The sequence below is a fragment of the Talpa europaea genome (genome assembly GCF_964194135.1).
Source record: "Talpa europaea genome assembly, chromosome: X".
Taxonomy (NCBI): Eukaryota; Metazoa; Chordata; class Mammalia; order Eulipotyphla; family Talpidae; genus Talpa; species Talpa europaea.
This window is the reverse complement of record NC_140081.1, coordinates 45,493,521-45,521,149: the sequence shown is the minus strand read 5'-3', so window position 1 is coordinate 45,521,149 and position 27,629 is coordinate 45,493,521. Positions and strand designations below refer to the sequence as shown.

At 48.4% G+C, this 27,629-nt stretch overlaps 1 protein-coding gene across 1 annotated transcript; it reads right to left on the bottom strand.

Moving 5' to 3' along the window:
• Positions 1–617: 617 nt before the first annotated feature.
• NALF2 (NALCN channel auxiliary factor 2) lies at positions 618–26,742 on the bottom strand (the record flags this gene model as incomplete). Its single annotated transcript, XM_084258765.1, has 3 exons — positions 618–1,003; positions 1,417–1,588; positions 25,888–26,742. The coding sequence occupies 3 exons, from the start codon at positions 26,740–26,742 to the stop codon at positions 618–620; spliced, it is 1,413 nt and encodes a 470-aa protein (XP_084114891.1).
• Between the last annotated feature and the right edge of the window lie 887 nt (positions 26,743–27,629).

The window sequence follows — 27,629 nt, the reverse complement described above, 5'->3', positions numbered from 1 at the left end:
CGTTGCCTAGGGTGGTGGGGCACAGCTAAACTGGGGCCTAGTAGTGACTGTGCGCACCCTGTCTCCCAACCTGGCACTTCCCTGTGGTGGCCCCACATGAGGCAAGGTGTGCTGGAGTGGGAGGAGGGCAATTGCACCGTCTGCCGTTGCCTGTAGGGGTATGGGCAGGAGGGAATTAAGGATCTTGGCAACAAAAGGAATGCGGAGAGGGGAAGAGATTCTCCCCTCTGTGCCCCCCAACATTCCCTGCAGGGACAAGGCTGGGTGAGCAGCCTCCTTCCCTGGGGTCAGGGCTCTTAGCAGGGGTGGGCATTTCCAGCCCCACTTTCCCCCCCCCTTTTTTTTTGCTAAACCCCATAGATGGGGGCCTGGGAGGGGGCACCTGCTGCTCCTGCCTTTTCCTCCCAGATGAGTTTGGCAGCTCCTTGGGCCTTCTGGCCGTTCTGTTGGAGCTGGTCTTGGGGTGGGGGTAGGTTGGGGGCGATGTGTGGTCCCCCATATCCCCCCGCCCCCCACCTGGACCTATACCTCCCGTGGGAGGAGCCCCCTCCCCCTCCACCTGGGGGGGCTGGAGCTGATGCCAGTGTGTGGTGGAGGTCTGTCCTCCCTCCCTGCTGTCACTCTTCCCGAGTCAGGCCCTCGTCTAGGGCAGGCAGTGCCTCCAGCCCCAGGCCCCCACCACCCTGGTTGCTAGAGAAGGACACCATGGTATGGAGGAGCATGAGAACAAGGACATAGAGCCGGATCCTGCTGGGGCTGAGGCGAGAGCCCCCAGAGACCGGCAGCAGGGAGGGCTTGTGGCTGATGCGGCCTGGGGGGTCATGGTGGGGGTGGTAGTGGTGGTACTGTTGGTGGTAGTGGTGGAAATAGGAGTGGTGGAATTGCTGGTGGTGGGTTTTGGGGGTCTCAGACTCCTTGAACTTCTTCTTCTCCGACTCACAGGAGACCCACTGCACGTCACAGCACTTGGTTTCCGGTCGCTTTGGCGAAGTATCCAGCAACCCTGCCAATGGATAAGGAAGGGGTGGTGGGGTGCTCAGGGACTGATAGCTATGCCTGTGCTAGACAGGAGCTTTTCAGAGCTTGGGCTGCTAGGGTAGCCCTGTCCGAGATTCCTTTCCCCCTGTTACTCAGTACCTTCCCTTTCTGGACACTTCTTTCCCAGGGACCCCAGATGGTTTCTCTGGGATGACTCCCCAGCCAAGCATGTTCTGAATAGAGGTGGCTGCTCTTCTCTCGGCCCCTGCTCCACCTGGCCCTATCCCAACCCGGGGACCTCATTGCCCGCTCTATCAGCCACTAATCAACCTCCTGCTAACCTGACTTCGCTGTTGTCCGCTCTGCTCCCACACCCCCAATTCAGTGCCTGTCCTGGGCCCTTGGCCTCCTCCCTCCTCCCCAGTGCCCTGCCTTTACCTGTACAGATAAAGCCAGGGAGCCCTCCATACACCATTTCCTCATTGTCGGGGAGTATAAAGGGGCACCGGGTCTGCACCTCCAGGCAGTATTGCTTGCAGGGCACCCAGCGTTGGCATTCTTGCTGGGTCACGCTGAAGTATTCTGAGCACAGCCAGGCCTTGTAGACAGCCTGTGGGGAGAGGAAAGAGAGTCAGACTAGGAGCCAGCCCCTTCCCACCTCAAAGGAATGGGATGAGGAGGGAGTATCTTTAGCCTGTTGGGTGAGGGATGCACCTACCCATTCCTGGGATCCAGAGGGTAAAGAAGAAGAAAGGTAAAGGCTACTACATTCTACCCTGAGATCTTCCATCTCATAGTCAGGACATCCAAGTCCCTCCATCTGCCATCATTCAAGACTTAGAATTCATGCGTCGGCAAAATCACAAAATGACTTCTTTGTCAGGGCTGGAGGAGGCTTACCAATCATCCCATTCAACCCTAGATTTTACAGTTGGCCCAATGAGGTGTCCTGACTTGTCTGATATCACCTATAATGAAGTAATTTCCATTCTGTTCAGTTCAGCAAACATTTCTTGGGCTGATGGTGTTAAATTTCTAAATTCAGGAAAGAGATGGAGAGAATAATCTTTGCACTACCTCATTAGGGTGTTGTGTGGATCAAATAATATGACACATAAGAAAATGTTTTTGAAACTCTGAAGTACAATACAAATGTGAGGGGTTATTTTTAATAAAAACAAGAATCTGCCTTACCAGGCACTACATGTGCCTTCAAGCTCTGCTTAATCCATGCTATGTCCTGCTGGCTTCAGCCCTGGTGTGGAGCAGGCACATTCCATTTGAAACCTTGGATTTGCAGTTTCACATCATGGGTATACTTCCTGGCCCCCACCAAGTACACCTCTAGCAAGTGCTAGCTCAGTCCTAGCTAAGACAGCGTTCCTGATCTATCCCCTTCAGCTCTCAGAGAACCCAGGCTTTCTCAACAGTATTACTGCTGTCATTCCAGACTGAGTAATCCTTTATAGTAGGGCTTTCTTGTGCCTTGTAATATATTGAACATCCTCTCTGGCATCTACCCAGTAGTTTCCAATAGCATCCTTCTCCACTCCCCACCCAACTGTCACAACCTAAAAATACCTTTGGCCATTGCAAAATGTCCCCCTGTGGGGCAAGAAAATCATCTCCCATGGAGAACCACTGCTACTGAAAGTGCAGACCTGGACCAACAGCCAACACCATCACTAGGCGCTCACTAGAAATGCAGAGTTCCAGGCCATGTCCCAGACTGGCCAAGTCAGCACCTGAATTTAAACAAAATGTGCAAGCAACTCTTACACATGGCATCAAGGCCCTGTCCACCTCTGCTCTCTACATCTTGTCATACTTGCTCCTCCTAGCAATGGTTCTCAGATTTCAGTATGTCCGAGTCCCCTGGCACCTGTTAAATATTCTGATGGTCACCTCCAATTGGGCCTCAGGAGGACTGAAATTGGCTCTGGAATTTGCTTTTTGGCCAAGGATCCAGGGCATTCTGAGGCTGGAGGCCTTTCAACAGCACTCCGAGCAACCTGGTCACAGCTTCTTACATCGACTTTAAACATCTACACTAAAATACAAGAACTCCACCATGAACAAGAACTTTGGCAATGCAATACCACGATGGACTTTCCCATAGCAGGGGGTGGTGATGACACTGTAGATCAACTCCCCGAGGACGAAAGTGCATCACAGAAGTCTCAAATTAAAGAGGCTTCATATCTGAAAATGGAATTCTTGATTTGTTTTACTCCAGATCTGCCCACACTGCCCACACCAAGTCTTGACCATTTCAGTTTAGGGCCATGTCCAGCCCTCTGGGTATTCAAGTCAGAAACAGGAGTCAGCCTTCCTTGCTCTTTTTGCCAACATGCCACACTCACTCTATCGGCAAGGCATGCCAGTGCTCGCTTCATTTCCACATCTTCGTGCAGGCTGCCGTTATCTGCTTCATTTCTGGCCTCCCCGCTTCCACTGTGCACTTTCCAATCTGCTGTCTGCTCAGGAAAAAGAGCCATCTCCAAACACTTTCCGCTCACGGTACTCCCATGCTTCAAACCGTCCCATGGCCCTAGAATGAAATATTTACTTCCAGCACCCACTGCAAGCCACCACTTATTGTGGCCAGTCTGTCTCTCCAGTCTCATTTTCTTTTTTTTTTATATTATTTTTTTAAATTTTTTTACATCATTGTTCATTTTTAAATCCAGTCTCATTTTCTTCGCATGCAGAGGTTCTTTCTTTTCCTTGTGCATGCCCTACTTCGGCCCCCTGTAGGGTCTGGGCACAGAGCTGTTCACTTGGCCTGGAATGCTTCTGCCCTACTTCTGGCATGGGTAGGGTCCTCCACATCTTTCAGGTCTCACTTTAAACATTACCTCTTTAGACACACCCTCATTATTCTCTTTTCTTCTTAATTATTTCCTCACCATCAGTATGACCATGTCTGCATCCTTGTTTCATCTCTGTCAACCTCACTAAAATGTGAAATGTGTAAAGACATCTCACAATGTCTTCTTGATTTGGTCACTGATACTCAGCACAATATACTTACAATATTGAATGAATGGGATGAGAGAATAAGGACATGTCCCTACAGTCAGGGAAATTCCAGTTTCATGGACATAAGAAACTTGGCTCTATGGCATCTCAATCTACATTACAGAAAGGCTAAACCACTGACATCACTAGAGGGAAGCTGGGAAGTAAGAGAAGCTGGGAAGAGCTCACAGAGGTGATTCCAGTTGAGCTGAGATTTCAGATGGGATGGGTAGAGATGAGAGAAAAGGACATTCCAACTGAAACAACAGCTTAAGCAAAGGTATGGAGGTAAGCGAATGTGCTGGTGCTGAAAGAACAGAAACAAAAGTTGTCTGAAATAGAGTAAGAAGGGGACTGATTTACTGTGGAGGGACATTTAAGTCATTTCCATGTTTTCATTATTATAAATAATATACCAGTGAATATCTTAGTACAGATGTCTCTTACACACATGTGTTAAATTGCACTTATACAAACTACAAATGAAATGATTGGGATAAAAAGAATGAGAAGGGATTGAAAGGAGGGTAAGAAAGCAGTGCGGGTAAAAAGTAGGTTAAGAAGGAGCTAAAGGGTAAGACAGGGGTGAGGGAGGGCAGTGGGGGAGAGGTGTGTAGGAAAGAGACAGTAGGAAAGAATAAGGAATTGGAGAGCAAGGAATGTTGGTGATAGTGGAAGTGGGGAAAAAAGTTGGGTAGAATATGGACAATGGCAGAGAGGTGAAGGGTTTTAATGAGGGTGAGAGAAGATGGGTGGAGAGATCAGGGGGTTAAGAACATGGGGGGCAGAAGAGAGGTAAGGCAGGGTTCAGAGAGCTGTGAAGAGGAGGTCATAGGGAAGGGAGTAGAGATGAGGGTAAGGATGAGCAGGGTAATGAAGGTGGATGAGGAATATAGGAGTATAAGAAAGCAGGGGTATGAATAAGGGACAAGAAAGCAGAAGGAGGGTCAGAGAATGAAATACAAACAAGACTGGAAAGAAAAGGAAATCCCATGAGCCAAGGGCCCTGTGCCTCAGAGACAACCCCCACTCCATCTTCTGGCCTCCACAGCACCAAGATGAGGCTGTGTGCACAATCTCTGCAGCCTGGACCCAGAGTCTACCTCAAACTCCCCCAACACTGTGTGGAATCAACCCCCTCTTCAGTGGGGTCAGAGGTGACCCCTGTGGGGGTGCCCCCTGAGCTCTTTCAGGTCAACATTCCTGCTCTTAGGTAAGAAGGCCCTGTTGGTGCTCTGGCCCTCCTTTCAGGCAACAGCAATTAGTCTGCTAACAATGGTTATGGTGGCGGACACTCCCCACCTCTGTTCTTGGAAGGAGAGATGAGAGGAGGGAGGCAGGAGAGGAGAGAAGGGTGGCTTGATGGTGGCCTTTCTCCTGAATTAGAGACCCTCCCTCAGGCCCCACACCCCCATCCAGAGTCACCATGGCAACAAGTGGGTGAACAGATTGTCTGAGGACGACACCAGGCCTGTGGGTGGCGAGGCAGGAACAGGCAAGGAGCTAATGAGGGGAATGGAGGAAGCAGAGCCACATGAGGCTGAGAGGTAATCCAATTCCTTGGCCCCACAGATGGCCAGCTGAGGCCACTGCTGGTTCACTTGCTTCAGAGGTGGCCTAAAGTCCTCCTCAGGTGAAAAGTCTGACTCTGTGCGCCAGGCCCACCTTAGACTCTAGAGTCCTCTTCCCTATGGCGGTGTAAGTACCTTGACCTGTCTCATCAGTGTTGGTTCTGAGCCAGAGGGGGCCAGGGAGTCACAGGCAGTCACAGTGGGCACTAAACAAGGATGGGGAAGAGCCAGGATAGCCAGGGTTAGGAGTGCTGTGGAGTCTGCAGGAACCAGGGCACGCAGGCAAAAGGAAGAAAAGTCTGAGAACCAGACAACAGTCAGTTTGGAGACCCTTAGAGATCTTTGCAGCTTCTCAACTCTGGCTGCATGTCAGTCATTCAGTAAGTCTTTTAAGAATGCTCCTGTGCGGCCTGCATCATATTCCAGACCCAGTAAGTCAGAATCCTTGTGGGTGGGGCCCACACAGCTGTAGAAGAACACTTCAGATAATTTTAATATGCAGAGGTCTATCCAGCTTATAGATGAGGAAGCGGAAGCCCAGGAAGGGGGAAAAGACTTGTCTGTAGTGATAAAATAATGTCAGAGGGGAACTGGAAACCCGGCTTCTCGGCTCCAACTCCAGGGTTTTTCTTATTGGACAATTCTACCAATACTTCATATTCCAAAGTCAGAGCAGGCTGGCAACATGAGTGTGGCTGGGAAGGAGAGCTGAGGAGATCCAGGCCTGCTCTGGGTCTTCAGGAACTTCAGACTCCAGCCCTGGCAGAAGAGACTTGTCCATCAAGCCCTGTCCTTTGAGTTTAATCATCCTAGACCCTCCAGGCAGCTGCAGAGGATGGCATGGGTGAGGTGGGAAACCTTGACCTGGAAGTGTTTCCTTTCTCTTTGGAACCCCTTTCCCCACCTCAGTCAGGCCACTGCTGGGCTCAGTAAAGTTCCTGCTGCTACAGTCCTGTTGCTATGGGAACTGGGAGGGGAAGGAAGCAGAGAGTAACTAGAGGGAACACCAATTAACCCAAAAAGGAAGCTGGGAAGGCTGTCCTACCCCTCCCCCCAGCTGGGCTGCTAAGCCACTCTTAAAATGGGAGCGGGCAAAATAAAGGGGATATCCCCATCCCTCTAAGGCTCTGCAGCTGCCAGTTGAGGAAGGAGTGGGGAGGACAGAGGAGCTTACCATCCTGCTGCCCAGCCTGCAGCACTGGTTCGAGCATTCTTATCCCCACACTCTGGGAGGCAGCACCTGGGTTCTCCAGTGCTGTGTGAATGCACACAAGTGGACACATATGCACATAGAACAAAGTCAGGCCTCAGGGCCAGAGGGTTCAAAAAGAGGAGGCTACTCTGGGCTCCTTGGTTTGGGGGCTGGAAATCCCCCCAGGGAGGCGAGCTTCAATTCTTGCCAACCAGGAAAGCAGTGGTTTCCTGGTTGGATACAAACTTTTTTCCTTCCCTAGGGTCTGTTTGACCATCCAAATCCTCTCTAGAGACGTCCTCGTCATCACTGCTTGTTTCCTTAATATACACCTTGGGCCCTTGGCCAGGAGTTGCAACTGCAGTATCTGTGGAGTTATAATAGCAATTTGGGTTGGGCTTGGGGATGAAACCCACTGTCCACAGCCAGAAGTAGTCATCCCACCTCCAGATTTTACCTAGGGGCAAACTTAGGTTCAGAAAAGGGGATTGTTTCAGCCAGATCAGAGGCATGCAAGGCACTGACTACAAAGTTGGGATTAGAGCAGAGGTACACTGATTGCTAATCCCATGCTTCTTTGTACTGCACCCGTGAACACACGGGGTACTGTCTGAGAGGCCTCCTTGGGCAGGGTCTGAAAGTAGGGCCATGGCTTCTATTCCTGATTCTGGACTTTCAAAGTTAGATCAGAAGAGGGGAAGGTCAAACGCAGTCTCCCCAACCCAGGGGAAGGAGATCGTGGACATAACTCTGGGGACAACAGTTCACTGGAATTGGCAGAGTCAAAGATGGAATAGAAGCATTACAGGGCAAATCCACTTGGATGATATGGCTTTACTTAAGTGGTTGTAAAAATAAGCAACAGCTTTTCTGCTTCTGAGAATGAACAATCCTCAGTCAAAGTGGCTTGGCCTGGTCTGACTGAAAGGTGGGGGAGATGGCTGCAGAGGTGGGTAAAGACCTAGAGCCAGTGTGGCCCCAGTGGGTCTTCATGCCTCCGAGCCTCTTAGATCATCTGCTCAGGTCAGTGCCTTGATGGGCCTGGACTGACCAGGGGTGGCCTGTAGTGGAGAAGGCCAGTAACTGAGCACTCCAGAATGGAAGGGATTATGAGAGTCACCACTCCACCTCCTGAACTGCTGTTGGAATCTCCCCTCCAGCATCACTGCCAAGAGATATCCAGTTACTGATTATAAGCCTCTGGTCACAGGTCACTCTCTCCTAGGGCAACCCCTATCTTCAAACTCAGCAGTTAAAGGGGCTCTTCCTTCTGAGCTGAGATAATGTGTGTCTGTGGCTTTACTTATGACTCCTACGAGCAACTCTAGTACCAAATAGAACAGACAGCTTCCTGTCCCCCACACGAGTCCTGCAGGAATTTGAAGACTTTCCCAATCAAGACTTCCCCATTCATTTGTTCATACAGTGATTACTTTTTGAACATCTTCTGGTATGCAGGGAGCTAGCTGATGGAGATGACTGAGACAAGATGGCTACCTTCAAGGAGCAAGAAAGACAACCATGTAAATCAGTCATTATAAGTCACTGTGATATGGGTCTCCCCGGTGGCGCAGCGGTTGAGCACTGGGTTGCAAAGCTGCCTGCAGCCTCTGTGGCACCAGTTCGATCCCCGGATGCTCCCTGGCCACCGGAGGAGGGTCCCGGATGGCGTGCAGACCTCTCCTGCTGCACGCTGCTCCCCTCAGCAGTGTACTTTGGTCCTTCTGCCTGCTCTGCTCCCTGCTCTGGCTCTGGTGAATTCTCTCGCCCTCCCAAGCTTCTGACTGTACCCAGTGCTTGTATAAATAAATAAATCTTTAAAAAAAGAATAAAATGGTCAACAAATGACTATAATTCATTATTAAAAAAAAAAGTCACCGTGATAAGTAATATGTACTTTGTACAATGGTAGCATAAAGGGAAGAGTGACCGAACTGTATTTTGAGGGCAGAAGACAGGAAAACGTCTCCTGAAGGTAATGACTTGAGTTGGAGTTTAGAAAGAATGAGTAGAAGTTGACTAGATGGAACAGGACAAGTGTAAGTGCACTTCAAGCCATGTAGTCAGGAGATATGCAAAGGACTGGAGGTGCGAATAATGCTGGGTTCAGACACTGGAGGTGGTTAAGCACAGTTAGAGTGAACAGAGGGAGGCATGATGAGAGATGAAGCTGCACAGGAAGGACATACCCAAAGGTGATATTCTCTGACAGGGAAGAGCCACTAACAAGTTTTAAATAATTACTTTTTGAAATACTGCTGATTGCTTCTGTGACTAACTTTTCAGGCTTATGTCTGAAAATGTGGATGATGGAGTATAGGCATCATTACAGGAGGCAGGGTGACCGGTTAGTAGACTATTGCAACCATCTGAGTCAGAGATGATGGGGCCTTCAACTAAGGCAGTAGAAACAGAGTTAAGAAATGAAGAAGAAAGACTGTATGTGAGATGTCAAGGAGGTAGAATCAATTAAGCACAGCACTGTGAAGCTGTTCACAGCCTCTGCAGCATGAGTTTGATCCCCAGCTGGCCAGGGAGCTACCCACATGGTGCAGCAGACCTCTCCTGACTCGCCTGCTGCTCCCCTCAGCAGTGTATTTCAGTCAGTCTGCCTGTTCTGTCCCCTATTCTGTCTCTGGTGAATCCTCTCACCCTTCACACCTCTGGCCTGTACCCCAGTTCTTGTGTGCATAAATAAATAAATCTTTTTTTTTTTTTAAAAAAAGGGATTCCTTATGGATGTGGGGAATGAGGAAGAGGGGAGGAGTCCAGAATGATTACCAGGTTTTGGGCTTGGGTGGCAGAATCAATAGTAGTTTGATTCATTGAGGAGAGGAAAACAGGAGGAGGGGTAGATTTGGGGGCATGCAGATGAATTCAGTTTTTGGTCATATTGATTTTTAAGCATATGTGGGTCAGCTAGGTGAAAAAGTCAAGGAGGTGGTTGGACATAATACTCTGAGCTCAAAAGGTGTGTCCGGGCTAGAGGTAAAGGTTTGGAGTCATCAAATGTTAAGGAGTTAATCATTAGGAGCATAGCAAGACTATACTTTCCTATACCCTTTGAAGTTAAGCTTGGCTGTATGACTTACTTTGGCCAAGGAAATGTGAGTTGAAGGGATATGGATTACTTCTTGGGAGAAGCTTTAAGAGTTGGTATACTCCATGCCATATTCTCTTACCTCTGCTGCTGACTGTGGAAGCAGTGTTGAAATGGAGCATCTAACTTTCCTGGGTCTTTTGGTGACTATCATGAGCAGATTCTCTCTGCTGACCTCTTTTGGGCATGTACTGTGAGCAAGAAATAACTACTTGTGCGTTAAACCTCTGATATTTGGGAGTTGTTTGTTATCACAGCATGACCTAGCTCAATAGCTCATCCTGATTGATACAGCAATCAATAGTGGAAGCCAAGGAAGCAGATTATATTGTCTAGGGACAGTGGACACAGAGAGAAAAGAATCAATAGTGGATATCTGGAAAACACTAACATTTTTTAAAAGATTTATTTATTTATACAAGAACCGGGGTACAGGCCAGATGTGTGGGAGGGTGAGAGGATTCACCAGAGACAGAGCAGGGAACAGAATAGGCAGACTGACTGAAATACACTGCTGAGGGGAACAATGGGTGAGACAGGAGAGGTCTTCCATGCCATGTGGGAATCTTTGCCACCGGCTGGGATCGAACCCGCACTGCAGAGGCTGTGGACAGCTTCACAGTGCTGCGCTCAACTGCCTATGCCACCAGGGAGGCCCCAACACTAACATTTAAGGTGCAGTTGGAAGAAAGGGATCTGATGAAGATGAAGTGGTTTAAAAGGAGGAAAAACAGAAGACAGTATTATTCTGAAAATTAGTGAAGGAAAGCTTTTCAAAGATTAGGGATTGGTGAGCAAAGAGCTTAGACAGGAATGTGCTGGCAGCTGGCATGGTGAAAATAGTTTTAGTGGTGCAGTGGGGGCAGAAACCAGAGCATAGCCAATTTAAAAGGGACTATAAAGGAAGAAAATGGAGATAGTTGTTTCCAAGAAACCAAAATTCTTAGTTTTTTCCAACTATTTCATGGGTTTCCAGGTCTCTCTTTTATCCTGGTTGTTCATTATCAGAAGATTTCCTGCTTATCTGTGTCACTTGCAACTAAATGCAATCCCTAGGTAGGGTTTACCAACAGAGTCCAGAAGTATCAGCCTTCCTGTACTAGAAGCCCCGTCTATGATAATGAAAGCTAAGACCACATTTGCTTTCTGGGGGACTGTATTGTATTCTGGTTATTCAGTGGAGCTGGAGAAGGGAATGCCTGCCTGGAGTGTGGAATCAAAGACACAGTCTAGATCAAAGACCAGATGTGGAGCTCAATCCTGCTGGCGAGACATCTGTATAAACTAAGCATCCATGAGATCACAGGCTCCCTGAAAACAAGGCTTGTATCTTACTCTTAGGGTTTCACACGGAGCTGGGTCTTCAAGAGGTGCTTACTAAATACTTGAAATCCAAACTCCTGAAAATCTAGCCTCAAAAATAAAAGAAAAAGAAAGCCTAGCATCTAGCAACTAGTCCAGACTGGAACGAGATAGAGAGCGCCAATAAAAAGGTAGAAGTAATGAGTTATATAATGTGTTTGCATGAATTTTACAACTCTGATGGAGAAATTGGACATGCATTAACAAAATGTCACAGAAAACTAAGCAAACGGGGGTGGGGGGGTAGGCAATTATTAACTCTGGGAAAACAAACTGACCAAGGAAGGAAATGTAATCACATTATTATGTATGACTCAGCTATGAACAATATTTATAATTCTAATAATGTAAACATGGAATACTGTTGAAACCAGAAACTGTGATATGCCAATGAAGCATGTATGAGGAAAGTGGAAGTATGTGTGCATATATGGTGCTATTGGCAGTAACAGAGTTAAATCCTCCTCTAATAAGATAAAAAGTCAATAGATATTTAAAATAGAAAAATCAGGAAATAACACTATTGGCATGCCATTTAGAGATGCAGACGTAAATATCAGAAGAAACAGCTAAAAGATTTGGAGATATTTAACTCTGAAGAGTGAGGCTCAGGGGTGGAGCAGAGAGATGTTGCTTTCATTACAAGAATTGAAATCTCTATCATTTATAAAACAATAAATTATATATATCTGTATAACTTAAAAGACAAGTATAAGCTACAAGGAGATCTATCTATCTATCTATCTATCTATCTATCTATCTATCTGTATGTATGTATGTATGTATGTATGTGTATATGTGTGTATACAGATATATAGATGGGATATATACATATATATATAAATACACACATGTATGTGTCTATCTATCTGAATAAGTGTTTATATCTATACACATACGACATTTAAAACAGAAAAGTAAAAAAATAGCAGTACTGGTGTACCACTGAGAAATATGGAGATAAATATCAGAAGAAAAAGCTAAGAGGGTTTCAAGTGTTTAACTGAAGAACAATAAATATGTAACTTATGCCTATCTTTTTAAATTATGAACATATATTACTTTGATAAAATGAAAATGAAATATAAATATAAACTGATCTGCAGCGATGAGCCTATAAACAACAGAACAAAACCCTCAAGATTTGACCTGACCAACCTCACCATACTCTCAGTTCCAAAGCCCCAGGCCCTGCACTATTCCATCCTGGATTATCTACTCCATCACCACAGTCTAGGTCATGGGCTTCCGTCAGGTAAGTTTAATAGGCCAACAGAACAAATGAGTGATCCCATAGCCAAAGAGAGGAACTAAGGTGAGAGGAGGGGAGCACTGGGGCCTTCTGTGCCCAATGATTGTGTAGGCCACCACAGGAATAGTGCCAATATGCCAGTGACAATCATAGCTTTCTCGGAGTTACACACAGATATGCATGGCATAAAATTTACTTTCCCACTTCCAGGCACACCTGTCTGCCATACTCTAGTCTTGGGTCCAGGTTCAGGAAGCAGTCACCAGCCCAGCCTTCTGCAGGGGTCATTGTGAAACCAGTTTTTTGCCCTTGCCTTACCTCCTTCTGCAAACACCTGCCATACTAGACAGATGCATCTGGGGATAACAGAGGACTGATAAAAGGTTACTGTCAGCTGTGCTTGGTCTCTGGTGGTGAAGTAAATCAAGGCTTTGGAGTCCTTCCCTCACTAAGCATGCCTTTGCGTCTTCTCTTGCTAGGATCACTTCTGCTGTCTTCTGGCTCCTTAACACCCATTCCCATGCCAGACTTCACCTCCAGCTCCAAATTACCTTCCCCTTCTCTTAAGCTGTCCAACCCAGCATTGTCAATCTCAATTGGGCGTTAAATAGTAATTTGGATTAAATGCATCTAATTAAGGTAAGAATAATAACAACCACCACACACATATATATAGGAATATATGTATATATTATATACATATATATATATATATATATATATGGCTCTAAGTCCCTGACACTTACGAACTCATTGAATCTTCCTAACCAGTCCCTAAAATGGAGACAGATATGTACAGATGAGGACAGGAAGGACCAGAGAGTTTAAATAACACATCCAAGGTCATAATGATGGCTAACATTTCTTGAGCACTTTCTATCTCACAGCACTTAAGAGATTAGCATGTTGTGTCATTTAAGCCTCATGACCCTATTTTTTAGTTTCAAATGCAGAGAAAGTGAGATTCAAAGAGAGACAAAAGAGTATGTTCAAAGACTCATTAGCTATTTTATGGAAAAGACAGATTTCAAACTGGAATTTGAAGCCAAGTTGGCTTGGACATCAGTGCCCAAGCTCTTACATGCTATATTGCCCCTCAGATGGTCTTTCCATTTCACTGTCACCATCAAAGTAATTAGCTTGTTACTCGGAAAAGATTATTTGTAATGGAATTTCAGGTCAAGCTGGGAGAGTGATTTTCTACAATCAATGTATTCATTCCATTCCTTACATGAGTAAGTATGAGTAAGGTTTTCATTGTAAGTGGTGTGATGTGAGGGGAAGAATCTTTAGGCACTAGAGGCTACAAATGATTATTTCTATTACCCCATAACGGAACCCCTTCCTTCCCACCTTTAATCAAACACACACACACACACACACACACACACACATTCTCTCTCTCTCTCACACACACAGAGAGAAAGAGAGAGAGAGAGAGAGAGAGAGAGAGAGAGAGAGAGAGAGAGAGAGAGAGAGAGAGACTAGCCTTAGAGATGGAGGTGTGAAAAGAGGCAACTACTGCTTTGTTTCTTCCATACCGACCAGCTTCCTACCCACAGTCCAAGTCTTACTAATCCTGCTCTAATCTTTGACAACTTGTGAATGATGGGACGCTGTCTCCTTGTAGAAAGTTGTCTTGCCTTCTGATAGGAGTTTTCCTGTCCCAGATTTTATCATTTAAGGGGTTCTGGAACTGCTTTGTTCTGGAAAACTCTAATGCCAGAATTCATTCCTTCAGAAAAGTCTCAGGATGGCAACGTACTCTAGTTGCTCCTTTCCCCCAGATTGTTCCATAAATGTTCTTCACTGTAAAGTCTTTGTTCCAGTCAGTTGGAGAGTTAGCCACAGCTAGCTTCAGATTCTGGCTCTGCCACTAACTAGCTGTGTGAGCTTGCACAAGTCATTTGTAAGGAAGCAGGGACTCAGCCACTACTATGCTATGTGACTGTTTGCAAAGTGCTTTCCTCTCTGGGCTTCAATTTGGAACCAAGAAAATGTCCTGAGGGAAACAGCATCTATGGAAAGAAGACAAGGCCAAATATTCTTAAACTCTAACAGTCCCGCTGTTAAATCTTAGGTTTGTTCTTAACAGTTATACTTCAAGCATGTTTAATTTCCTGATCTAATTTTTCCTCATCTGTAAAATGGAGATAGTAAAAGCACTTACCCTTTCCTTTCTGTAAATAGTGTCTGTGAAGCAATTAGCACAGAGCTTTTCCTATAGTATAATCACACGGACACAAATTGGATTGTACTGTTGCCTTGTGGTAGTCAAATGTCTAGATTTGACCTGGATCCAAATCACAGCTCCAATTCTTACTAGAGCTGGATGACCCTGAACTAGTTATTTAACCTCTCTGAGCCTTCTCCTATGTAAAATGGTCATAAATATATATAATTGCCTCACAAGGCAGATGTAAGAACTGAGTGAGCTATACTATACATCAAAAGTGCCTAGGTAGTTTCCTTCTTTCCCATTCCTTCCTTTCAGCTCTAAGATGCCAATGACAAATTAAAAAAAAACTGCCATAAATGTGATCAGAAAAAGGTTAAAATCATTAATATACATAAAAGAGTATACAAATCAATAAGAGGAACACATGAACATGAACAGACAATCCATAAAACAAGAAATAACAAGTAGTTTATACACAAGAAAAACAAATGTTTGACCTAAGGAATGCAAATCAAAAGCTAATGCTATGCCACTTTTCAACTCCAAATTAGTAAAGCTTTTTTTTTTTTTTTAAAAAGATTTATTTATTTATACAAGCACTGGGTACAGTCAGAAGCGCGGGAGGGTGAGAGAATTCACCAGAGCCAGAGCGGGGAGCAGAGCAGGCAGAAGGACCGAAGGACACTGCTGAGGGGAGCAGCGGGCGGCAGGAGAGGTCTGCGCGCCATGTGGGACCCTCCTCCGGTGGCCGGGGAGCAGCCGGGGATCGAACCGGCGCCGCAGAGGCCGCGGGCAGCTTTGCAACCCAGCGCTCAACCGCTGCGCCACCGGGAGGCCCCAAATTAGTAAAGCTTTAATATGATATTCAGTACAGGAAAGGGGTGGTTAATTAGTCCCAAACTTTTGGTGAGTGCATAAACAAGTAATCCTTTTGGAAAGAAACTTGGTAAGAAAGAAATATGTATGTCAAGAGCCTTAAAAAGGTTAACACTCTTTGATTCTGTAAGACTAATCCCAAATGTTCATCCTGTGGAATTAAAGTTTATGCTCCCATTTGTATGCAAAACAAAGAAAAGTCATTTTGTGTGCAAATGTTTACATAAGCCTGGAAAGAGGGTTGGAAGGATAGACACCAATTGTTAATATCAGTGACCTTAGGGCGGTGAGACTAGGAAGGGAGGGAATGGGAATATTATTAATGTTTTCTTTATAAGCTCTGTATCATTAGATTTGGTACAATAAGCATGGATTATTTTGTTATTTAAGAAACTCAGCAAAGTAGAGAAATAAGAAAAGAATTATTGAGATAGCATTTATTAAAAAAAGTCATAGATCTGATCTGACAAAGATTTACGAAGATATTCATCACACCATTATTTATAATAATAAAAGTTGGAAGTAAAGTAACATCTAATAGGGAAGTAGTTAAATAAATTAACTACTATTAATGGAACATTGTACACTCATCAGAAATGATGTTTATGAATATTTAATTACATGGAAAGATACTCAGTGTAACTAACAATAAGTTAAAGAGCGGGGCAAAAAAAATATTTCCACTGTGTAAAATCTGTAGTCACATTTATAGAATAGCTATTACCAAAAAAATGGAAAATAATAAGTGTTGATGAGTATGTGGAGAAACTGGAACCCTGGTGTATTGCTGGGGAGAATGTAAAATGGTGCAGATGCTATGGGCAACAGTATGGCCATTCCTCACAAATTTAAATATAAAATTACCACATGATCTAGCAAAACCACATCTAGGTATATACCCCAAAGAATTGAAAGTAGGGACTCAAACAGATACTTATATATGATTTTTATAGCCACATTATTCACAATAGCCAAAAGGTTGAAGGAAATGAAAACGTATCTCCGCACGAAAGCTTGCTTATATGAATGTTCATAGCAGCTTTATTCATAATTGCCCAAAGGTGGAAACAACCCATGTGTCCATCAAGAGATGAATGGGTAAACAAATGTGGCATATCCATACAATGGAATATTATTTGACCATAAGGAGGAATGAAGTGCTGATATATGCTACGATATGGATGAATCTTGAAAACATTGTTAAATGAAGTTGAGTCAGACACAAAAGGACAAATTGTGATGATTCCACTTAAATGAGGTACCTAGAATAGTCAAATTCACAGAGATCAAAAGTAAAATACAGTCAGGTGTAGATTAACCAAGGGGATTCAGTCTGAGAAGTATACCACATGTAATGCCATCACTGGGCAAACATCATGGTGTATTATCACACAAACCTACAAGATCTAGCCTACCTAGGCTGTATGGCATAGCCTGCTGTGACCAGCGCCCCATATGAAGTCCATTTTTGACAGAAATGTCATTAAGCAATGCATGACTGTAGAGGTTACCAGGGTCTGTGGACGGGGGAATGGAGAGTTTCTGTTTGATGGATATAGTTTCCATTTAGGAGAATGAAAACGTTTTAGAAATAATGGTGATGGTTGCCAATGTACTTAATGCAGCTGAGTTGTATGCTTTTAGTGGTTAAAAGGATATGCTTTATATTATGCATATTTTACTACAATAACAAATCTAAAAAGATAGCTGTATATCCTCATATATCTACCTACATTAAGCCATCCATCCATCCATCTCCATAAAAAGACATACACTATAACATTAAGATTATCTTGGAAATTTTTCCCAAAATTTCTCAAAGACCGTATTTGTTTGTAATGGATTAAAGAAAAGGTATTTTTAAAAGATTCTAAGTCTATAATAATACTGAAGAGTTCACTTGGCTGTGAGTTTTACTCGAGTTCAGTATTCAACAGACATGCTCACCTATTACAGATCAATCAGGTAGCCTTGCTATCTGCTGAAAACCAAACAAAAAGACAAGCATTTGGGTGCACTATTGTGGCAATACCTGATGGGGGTATCCTAACATTATCTCAAAAAAAAAAAAAACATTTTTTGACTGGATTATTTTCTTTGTTTTTGTTGAGTCTCATTAGCTCTTTGTAGATTTTTGTGATCAGTCCTTTATAGTTAGTGTTGTGTGCAAAAATTTTCTCCCAGTCTGTGGGGTTTCTCTTTGTTTTGGTTATTGTCTCTTTTGCTGTGCAGAAGCTCTTTAATTTGATGTAGTCCCAGCTGTTTATCTTTGCCTTCACTATCACTGCTTTGGGTGATGTGACTGTAAAGATGTCTTTGAGGTGCATGTCATGTAGTGTTTCACCTATATTTTCTTCTGTGTATTTTATGGTTTCAGGTCTTATGTCTAGTTCTTTAATCCATTTTGAGTTGATTTTTGTGTAGGGTGTGAGGTAGTGGTCAAGCTTCATTCTTTTGCATGTAGCGACCCAGTTTTTCCAGCACCATTTATTGAACAAAATTTTTTTGTTCCAGTGCAATAATCCAGTCAAAAAATGGGCAGAAGAGCTAAAAAGAAACTTCTCTGAAGAAGAAATGCAAATGGCCAACAGGCATATGAAAAAATGTTCAACATCACTTGTAATCAGGGAAATGCAAATCAAAACTACCATGAGATACCATCTCACACCAGTGAGAATGGCACATATTAAAAAAAACTAGCAACAACAAATGTTGGCGAGGTTGTGGAGAAAAAGGAACTCTCCTGCACTGCTGGTGGGAGTGCAAACTGGTCCAACCACTATGGAGAGCTGTGTGGAGATTTCTTGACGTACTAAACATAGAGCTTCCATATGATCCAGCAATTCCACTCCTAGGTATTTGCCCAAAGGACACAGAAACTGTAATTCCAAAGGGCACTTGCACCCCTATGTTTACAGCAGCACTATTTACAATAGCTAAGCTATGGAAACAACCCAAATGCCCAAAAATAGATGACTGGATCAAGAAGATGTGGTACATATACACAATGGAATATTACTCAGCAATCAAAAAAGATAAACACATGCAGATTGCAAGCAATCAAAAAAGATAAACACATGCAGGGATCATGCTCAGCATGAACAGAAAGAAAAAGAAAAATACCAGATGGTCTCACTCATAGCAGGAATTTAGAAAACCTAAATAAGAGACCAGGAAAAGGAAAAAAAAAAAAGCAGGAAACATTGGCAACACCCACCACCCCAAGTCCCTCTCCAGGCAGAATGTGGTTTTGGTACTTCCTTTTACCTTCAAGAGAAGCCTAACCATCCTAGGCTGGGGTTCCTCAAATCCCTGACATGGGAACTGGGTGTGCAAAGCACAGGCCACACCTGAGTAGTATGCTCAGGTGACAGGATCTCACTGTTTCCCCTTCCTGCTCTCCTAGCAGGTATTGGGTGGGGCCTGCCTATGGGGCCTTCCCCCTCTTGCCCTGGCTGATCCAGCAGATGGAGGCTGAGAATATGGCAGGCACCTTTCCTCCAGGCAAGACGAGACCAGCTCCTCATATCTTCTTTACAGAGCCTGTCCCAAACAGCCTGTCCCAAACCTTCTTCAGGCCCATCCTCTGACCCTATCCCAAGAGGACATTGGTTGGTGGTTGTCACTGCATCTCAACTACTAGAGATTGGGGCACTGAGCAAAGAGGATGTTGTGGGTCCCCACTTCGAATCTGAGTCATCCCAGGGACTCCTACAATCTACCAATTGACTCTGCTGGACTTTCCTACCAGTTGGTGCAGCTTCTCACCCCAGTCTCTCAGCAGTCAGTTGGGGTGTTGTCTCTGACAGTTGGAGGGGATTATTAACATTTTCTTTGTACATCTGGGGAGAGAACATCAGTGTTTGGTTTGTATCCCAGTCCTCCCAGCTTTCAGTGATTTTCCCTGAGGAGGTGCTAGCCCTCACTGAGCCTCAACTGTCTCATTTATAAAATGCGGGTAGTGACAGTACCGCCAGCTGGGATGACTGCTGGATTAAACGAGCTCATGGACACCTATAAAACCCACGGCATCTCTCAGATACTCAAAAGCTTGCAGTTTTCTTTTCCCCTTCTATGCTTTCCTTGGAGTCAGCCTGCCCAGTCTTCTAACCCAGAGACTTGTAGCTCAGCTTTCAGTTCCTTTCTCCAGATTCTATGCAAGCTGGAGCTTTGGCCCTGGGACCCCTGTCCACTCTGTAATAACTCCTTCCCTCCTTGGGCCAGCTGCAACTCACCTTGTGCCCCTGCTCTTCCCTCTAAGTAACCTACATGACTGCAGGTGTCAAAAATTCATGTTTTTCTGAAGCCCTTCCTATGTCTAGAGCGAAAAGGCTGGTCCACCATCCCTGGTCACCTGCACCCTCTCTGGCCTGCCTGCTCGTAACCACAGGAAGATTGCCCAGGCCTTCCCAGGTTAGCATCAGCTCTGAGCTCTCAGCAGGCTGTTTGTCTAGAATCCCTGCCCCACCCCAGAAGTTGCCCCTGGCTTTCCAGCAAACACCTGCAGCACCTGCAGCTGGATACTTAGGTGGCTGAGAGATGGGGGTGGGAACAAGTCTGATGCCCAATAGCCTCAGAGGGTGGGTACACAAAAGAACTGCCCCCAGGGAGAAGTTTTTCTAGGGCACATCAGACCCTTGAGTCTGATGTGTCTTCCTACATACCCACCCACACACAGAAGGGTGGGTGTGCCCTTTCCCTGAGGTATTGACACCCGGGGAAGAGACCAATCTGCACCCACATGGTTTAGAAGCACCCTCTCAGGCTTGAGATGTTTTCAGAGATCCGTGACCCTCCTTTAATCTCTGTCCCACCCACTGCCTTCCCTTTCTTCACCTCTACGTCCACCATACAGCAGACTCTTCCAGTCAGACCATGAGATTGGGTGGGAGGTTGCTGGGCTCCCTTCCTCCACCTAACTTCCCCCAACCCCCACTTTCAGGAGATACCAGTGTATCCTTCCTGGAGGTTCCCGTTGCTATGGTGACTATAGTAGTCAGGCACCAGCCCGTGGGAAGGATGGGAAGTAGCCATAAAGAAGACTGGGGGATGTGTGTGTCCATGCAAGTGTGCGTCTGTGTGTCTGTGTGAGCATGTACACATGTGCAAGTCCACCCTGGGCAGGGAGGAGAGAAGGGAGGGAGAAAGCAGAGAGAGGAGTGGGGAGGAAGAAATAGGACAGAAGGAAAGGGGACTAGAAGATGCAAGGGGAGCAGCCCGGAAGAGGGATGGGGCTAAGGGAGGTGTAGTGTGAGTGGGGTGTAAGGAAAGTGAGGGGTGAGGGGGCACTGAGGTGTCAAAAGCAAGAGGTGCAATGCTGGGGGGAAGGAAAACAGGGCAGAGGGTGAAGGGTGAGAGGAGTGTGAGGTAGAGGTGGGAGGTGAGGAGAATGGAGTAGGGGAAAAGGGAGGCCTAGGAGGGGTGGAAGTAACTGTTGGGAAAAATGAGGTTGGAGATGGGTTAAGCGTAGACTGGGGTGTGGTCTGGGAAGGGTCCAAGGTGATTTTCTAGTAGAAGTCTGGGAGGGTTGTGTCACCACTGGTGTGTGGGTATAGGTGTGGGTGTGCACTACAATTTGGGAGAAATGTGGACATTGGGAGCAGGCGTGGATCAGTATGGGGGTGAGGGATTCTGGAGAGATGTGGGTAGCCTGAAGTCACCTTTCCAGTCTCATGTTTAATATGTTATAACCTGATGGGAGCTCTAAGCACTGTTTCTTCTCCATCCCAGCTTCAGGAATCATGCTCCATGCCGCTTCCCAAAGCCCACATTCCTGGGCAAGGAGGGTCTGTGGATCTGGAGGCTTCTTCCCAGGGGAGGCTTTGCAGTGGTTCTCAGGAGGCTGCCTTCTGAATGCTTCTCCCTTTCTCCACCCCCAAGCAGAATCAGGGAGGTGGACTGTGGGATGCTGCTCCCTGCCTGTGAGTCTGGGTGACAATGGGGACCACCAGCCAACTCCTGTCCTTTGCCCAGTGCCCTGAGCGTCATGCTCTCAGCACAAGTGTTAGCCCAGGAGTCCTGCTTGGCAGGAAAGCTGTGGCAGGTGGGAGGAGAGAGGAAGGCGGTGAGGCAGAAACAGCTGCCAGCCGGAGTGGAGGAAGAGCAGGGCCCCAATGGGTATGGGCAGAAGGCAAGGCGCTGGCTCTCGCAGCCCCACTCCCCTGTGTGTGGGTGTTAAGCATCCTTCCCCATCTAATGCTGCCTTTCAGGGAGCAGACACTGCTCACAGGCCTAAACTCTGGGCTTATCTGGGCTTAAATAAACCTCAGAGGTCCCCTATACAACACCCCCCAAAATCTGGAGTTAGTCACCTTCATAGAATTCCCTCCAGGGGTCCACCTGTGTCAGGCAAGATATTTTCTGGGAACAAGAGCTCATCTGCTCCTAGGTATTATGTATACTTCTCATTAACAACAACTTCACAGGGCTATTATGATGAATGAGCTCCATTTTACGGATGAGAAAAGTGAGGCTAAGGAGTTGAAATCCATAGTTCAAGATCACACATGTAACAAATTCAAAAAGCTGGGTTTGAACCCAGAACTCTCTTAACAATGAAATCCCTTTGGGGCTAAGTGGGACATGCATCTTCTCTTGCATTGGGATAATTCTAAGAAGCCACATCCCCCGGGGTCTCCTCTTCTCCAGGTGAAACAGCTCTTTCAACTCAGTCCAGGAAAACATGAGTTCCTGCCTCCTCCCAACCTGCTGTGTGAGCACCAGAACCAAACACACAGGCTACCCAGGCGGGTTTGGGCCAGTCCAGAATAGAGCAGAACTTTTCTATTCTTCCTCAGCACTGACAGCTACTAACTGGGCCCTTTGACTGGTAAGAGCTGGGAACTGTCCTCATGGGCTTCTCTCCCTTCTTGGAGCATAGCTATGAGAGAAGAAGCCAGGGTTTGACTTCCCTCTCCACAAATACCTCCAGTGCAAATGCCCTGAATTGAGAGTAGAAGGGGCAAGGGCAGGGGTGGGGAAAGAAGCGATCAGAACCAGGCAGGGGCACGGCAGGGTTGGAAAGGAGAGATGTGGAGGGGGTGAGGCGGTTGTCCAGAAACTGTCGGCAGGCCAAGTGGAGATGGAGGTAAGGGCTTTAGGGGTGTGTGCCCAGAGAGATAAGGGAGGGGTAGGGCATGGCTGCTGGGGTTGGGAGAGGGCAGGGCGGGGGTGGGCAGGGCCAGCCTAAGTTAACATTGCCCTGCTGTGCAAGAGGAAGTCAGTCGCACATTAAAGAAACGTCGCAGCTGGTACTAAATTGGGAGGTGTCACAGGCAGCAGTGAGGACAGGTATGATGCGTGGGGCCCTGAGTAGCCTGAAACAGGGACAGACATTGCCAAGGGAGAGAACAGGGTCTCTGGGACCACACAGGAATTTTGATCTGACTGAGACACTCATGAAAGAGCCTGGGGTGGGGGAGGAGGGTAGAGGGGTCACCTGGCCCTGGAGCAGAGCCTCCAGCATTGGTTTCTAGAAGTAGAGGAAGTTTCCTCATCCTGGCCTGGAACTATTGGTTCTCCACCCAGGAGAAGCACTGAGGACCAGGTATCTTCTCCAAGGGATCCTGTTCTGGGTGAGGGCTGGACAGAAGGGTTCGGAGCACTGGGATCAGGTTCAGGGGTCAGAAAATAGTAGGATAGAGGTGGGGTGACAGGGTGGGGAGAGAGGGACTGCAGGAAGGAGGAGAGAAGTGCTGTCTTTCCCTGCATGCCCATAGTGCCATGGAGTGAAGGGCCCCATTGGGCCTCAGTTGAGGGTGAGAGCAGTAGAACAGGGCTGGGAATGATAGGAAGAAAGCTGTGGCGCTGGCACTGCCCTTCTCCAGGCACAGCAGGCAGCAAGACAGCAGGCAGAGTTGGTTGGAGAGTTGAGAGCACAGCTAGGAGACAAAGGAGAGGCAGGAGGGCCCTGGCCATGGGGATCTTGACAGGAGGCCTAGCAAAAAACACAGGCTTAGCAGGTTGGAGACCTGGCACGTTGGCTCTTTCTTTGAGTGACCTTAGGGTGAACTGCTTGATCTCTCTGCACTTCAGTTTCCTCATCTATACAATGGGAGGCTGGTACTACCAACCTCCCTGGCAGCTGTGATCTCATAATATTTGTGAGAGAGGTTGGAAACCTGAAGTATTACATAGACGTTGGGTATTACATCACACACGCTCCCCTCACCTCACCTAAAAGTAGAGTTTTCCCATTTGGTTTGAGTTGGTAGGCTATTGTTTGGGTCTAAGAATACTCAAAAATTTTTTTCCATATAAATTAGTGGTAATAGCATTCCCAGATCCAAAAAGTCACCTACCAAATCATATCAAACAGGAACAAACTACTTTCAGAAGGCAGGGAAACTTGTATTGCAAAATACTCCCCCTTCCTGCTTAAATCTCACGAAAGTCTCAGGATGTGGGAAGAGCATGGATTATTATCCCTGTTTAAAAAATTAAGAAATTGAATCCTAGAGAAGTGAAGTGACATGCCCAAAGTCACACTGCTAACAAGTGGTAGAGGTGACGAGGCCTCTGGAACCTGAGACATCAGCTATCTTTCTCCTACATCCAACTGCTTGGTAAATGCAATCAACACGAAGGATCACTAGTGCTAAATCGGAAACTGTTTAAAGCCAACTCTAACATGGAGAAAACCCCATGGGGAAGTTGTGGTGTGGTCTCTCATTCATCCTGGTGAGTGAGCGGGAAGCAGTCCCAGCTGTGGGGTTGGAGGGAGGGCCACAAAAGACAGAACATCATTTATTCCATCTGTTAGTGGACCACTTCCTCTGCTTCCAATGCCATCGATGGTGTGTGTCTCTATGTGACAAAATGTGTCCTTCATGTGACACATTTTGCAGGTATGTCTTCTGCAGGTATGTCTCTGACATCGTAGGGAGATGTGCATGTGTGTGGCACAGTGTCTGCTTCTCTGGCACTGCTTGTGGGTGTGACGACCTCTCTGAATCTCTGTGTGACTTTGCCCTGCGTGGTGGTGGTGGGGTAAGGTGTGTGTGTGTGTGTGTGTGTGTGTGTGTCTGTACACCTTTAAGAAGTGGAATATCTCATCTGGTAGTGTGAGTGAGGCAGTGAGTCAGCTGAGGCTGAGGGAGGCGGGAGGGAGACTGCTAGGTTACGAGAACAGGAAAAAGGAGACTGAGAAAGTGAAGTCAGGAGCAAGGAGCTATCCCTTTCTTCCCCAACCTCCTGTTCAAATCCGCAAGGAGCCCACCAAGAGCACAGAAACCTGAAGAAGACCACAGGGGTTATGCTATATGGGAAGGGACGCTTTCTGACCCTCCCCAACGCTTTGGAGGGAGATGAGCTAGGCTAGGAGGCAACTGTCTCCCTCTCCAGCTCTCAGCTCCTGGTTTGAGGATGGATGAGGTACCACCCCACCTGGTCTCCTCGTCACTTGACCCTTTGACCTTGCTGTTCTCTCTTCTCCCAAAGGCAGGCCACCTGGCCAGGCTGGGTGAACAGGGCAATAGCAGCATATCCCAAATGTTCAGAGACCCCCCATACCTACTGTCCAGAACGACCCTGCTGAGGGTCAAGAAGTTTCTTAGCACTCAACTTTGCCCTAGGCAGGCCTATTTTGCAGCAGCCTCCCCTCTCCTCTGGGTGTCTGTCCCCAGCAGCCAGAAAGCCAGCTTTCCCTCCACTGCTACCCCAGGGCACTGGGAAGGCACTGGAGTTTGGTAATGCACCAACCATCAGTGGCACTCCCATGAGCCACTGTGCCCTATTCCCATCGCCTTCTTTTGTCAGGGGAGAGGAGTTGGCAGGGCTTCCTTGGGAGGAGAGAGACACTCCTGAGCTGCACCTGCCTGGGCTCTGGCCAGCCAACTTAGGTCATGTAAGGTCAACCAGCTACCAGGAGTGGCCCTCCTCTCAGCCTTTGGCAGGGCCCAAAGGGTGACGGTTAGGTGGCCAAATACTCTGCTCCCCATTTTGGCCTTCCTTCTCACTCTCAGTCAGCACCAGGGCTTTCAATTTCGGCCCAGGAAAGAAAGGGGGCACCGCTGGCTGGGGATGGAGACTGGGGGACCCGCTCTTTCTTTCCACCCCCTTGCCAGCCCAAAGCCCCGTGACCCCTCCCTCCTCGTGCGGGGGCGGGGCTCCAGGCGTCCCAGTCCGATGGTGCACAAACCCATTATTAATAGAAGTTGGCCAGGTGGTTACCTGACCCGAATGCCTGAGATGCTGTCTTAGGGGAGGGTCCCAAGTAGCACTCGTAGTGCTGCCCAACTGAAAACCATGGGGGGAGGTGGGGTGGGGGGAGTGGGGGAAACCTTTTTATTCCAGGTCCCATCGCCACCGCTCCCGCCACCAAGGCAGCTTGTCGTGGCCGCGGACGCCAGTCCCTACCTTACAGCCTTTCGTGCAGGACCGGATTGAGTACTCTTCTGCCTGTAAGTATTTATGCAGCACGAGGTCGAACTCGTCATATTTTTCCTGAGCATGTCGGTCGAGCCGCTGGTAAGCTTCGATACAGTTGCTACACACCTCCCAGGCCCCGGAGCCCGGGCTGGCCACCACGGCCAGCAGGTCTCCCAGCAGGGTGTCCAGGCTACAGTCCAGGCTGTCGGGGCGGTCCATGCCCAACAGCAAGTCCCAGACAGTGTAGGTGTCGCAAAAGGAGAGAGTGAAGTTCCGAAAGTGGCCTTTGAGCAAGTTTTTTTTGGCGGAGGGGAACTGCGCCGGGGTACGGGAAGGGGAGTCAGGGGGCCGCAGAGGGGGGGCTGGGGTCGTCGGTTCGAAAAGTCTCTGCAAAGATTGCAATTTGGTGCAAGCTGCGTCCAGCCCCGTGGGCTCTGGGGCGCCGCCGCAGTCCGGCCTGGGACCGGCGGCGGGGGCGGCTTTGGTCAGGTTGCTGTATCGGGGGCCGCAAGTGCCCGGGGGCGCGCTGGGCTCGCCAGGCAGCGGCAGGGGCAGCACCGCGCGGGGAGGCACCGGCTGCCGCTCACGGCCGGCCCCCCAGGGCGGCCGCATGGCGCTGCTCAGCTCCCTGGCCCGGGGCCGGGCCCCCGCGCACAGCCACAGATGGTCAGCGAGCAGCACGGTGAAGAAGAGCAGGGACGCCAGGGACAGTCGCCATCGCTGCGCCCGCTCGGAGTCGGCGCAAGGTTTGTCGCTTGGCCTGGGAGCCCAGCAGCAGCAGCAGCAGCAGATAGTCAGCGCGGCGGCGTCTTTCCCGGGCCACATCCAAGCGCCCCTGAACATATTTCAGGGGGGGGGGTCCGGGCTGGAGGGAGCAGGTGGGCGCGAGGCCGGTCGGCCGTCTCGGGCGGGCGAGCAGGCTGCGCGCCGCTCCTAGCTCCTCGGCGCCGTCCAGGCTCTACCTTGGGGGCTGCATGCTGAAGCCGGCCGGCCCGGGGCTCCTCTCAGGCCGGAGTCGCGGGGCGCTCTTGTGCGGTCCCCGCACCCCTCCCGCGCTCCCTTGCTCGCTGCCCGGGCGCGGCCGCCGGCCCGCTAGGCGCTGCCCGGCGTCCCGGCGGGGGGCGGTGCGGGGCACTGGGGCGGTGGCGGCTGCGGCGGCGGCGCCGCGCTCCTCATAGTGTCGGGCCCCTCAGCTGCCCGGGGCTCCGCGCCACTCCACTCGGTGCCGGCGGCCGCTCGGCTCGCACTCTGCTCCGGCCGTCTTGGCTTGGCGCAGCTCTGCGCCCCTCAGCGCCGCCGTGCGGGCCCGGCCGCGGTGCTCCGCTCTGCTCGCTCGCTCGCTCGCTCGCTCGCCCCGTGCCGCTCCTCTCCCGCCCTCCCGTCCGCCCGCCCCACTGCCTGCCGCCCGCTCCGCGCCGCTCCCTGCCGCGATCACGCCCTCCCAGGCCCGCCCGCCGGCCCGTTGCCCGGCCCTTCGGGGTTCGCTCGCGCTCCGATGGTCCTCCGGGGCCAGTCCGGGCAGGCTGCGCTCCGGCTCCGCGCCGGCTGCTCCCGGAGTTCCGGCTCGGGCGGGCCACCTGGCTCCTCGGCAGCGCCACAGGCGCCGAACGCGGACGCCCGGGTTTACTTAGTGCGCCTCTCGCTTCCGCCTCTCCTTCGCTCCACTGTGGCGGCCGCCGAGCGGCACGGCCCCGTGGCTCCCGCTGGCCATGCCCCCTCAGTCTGTCGCC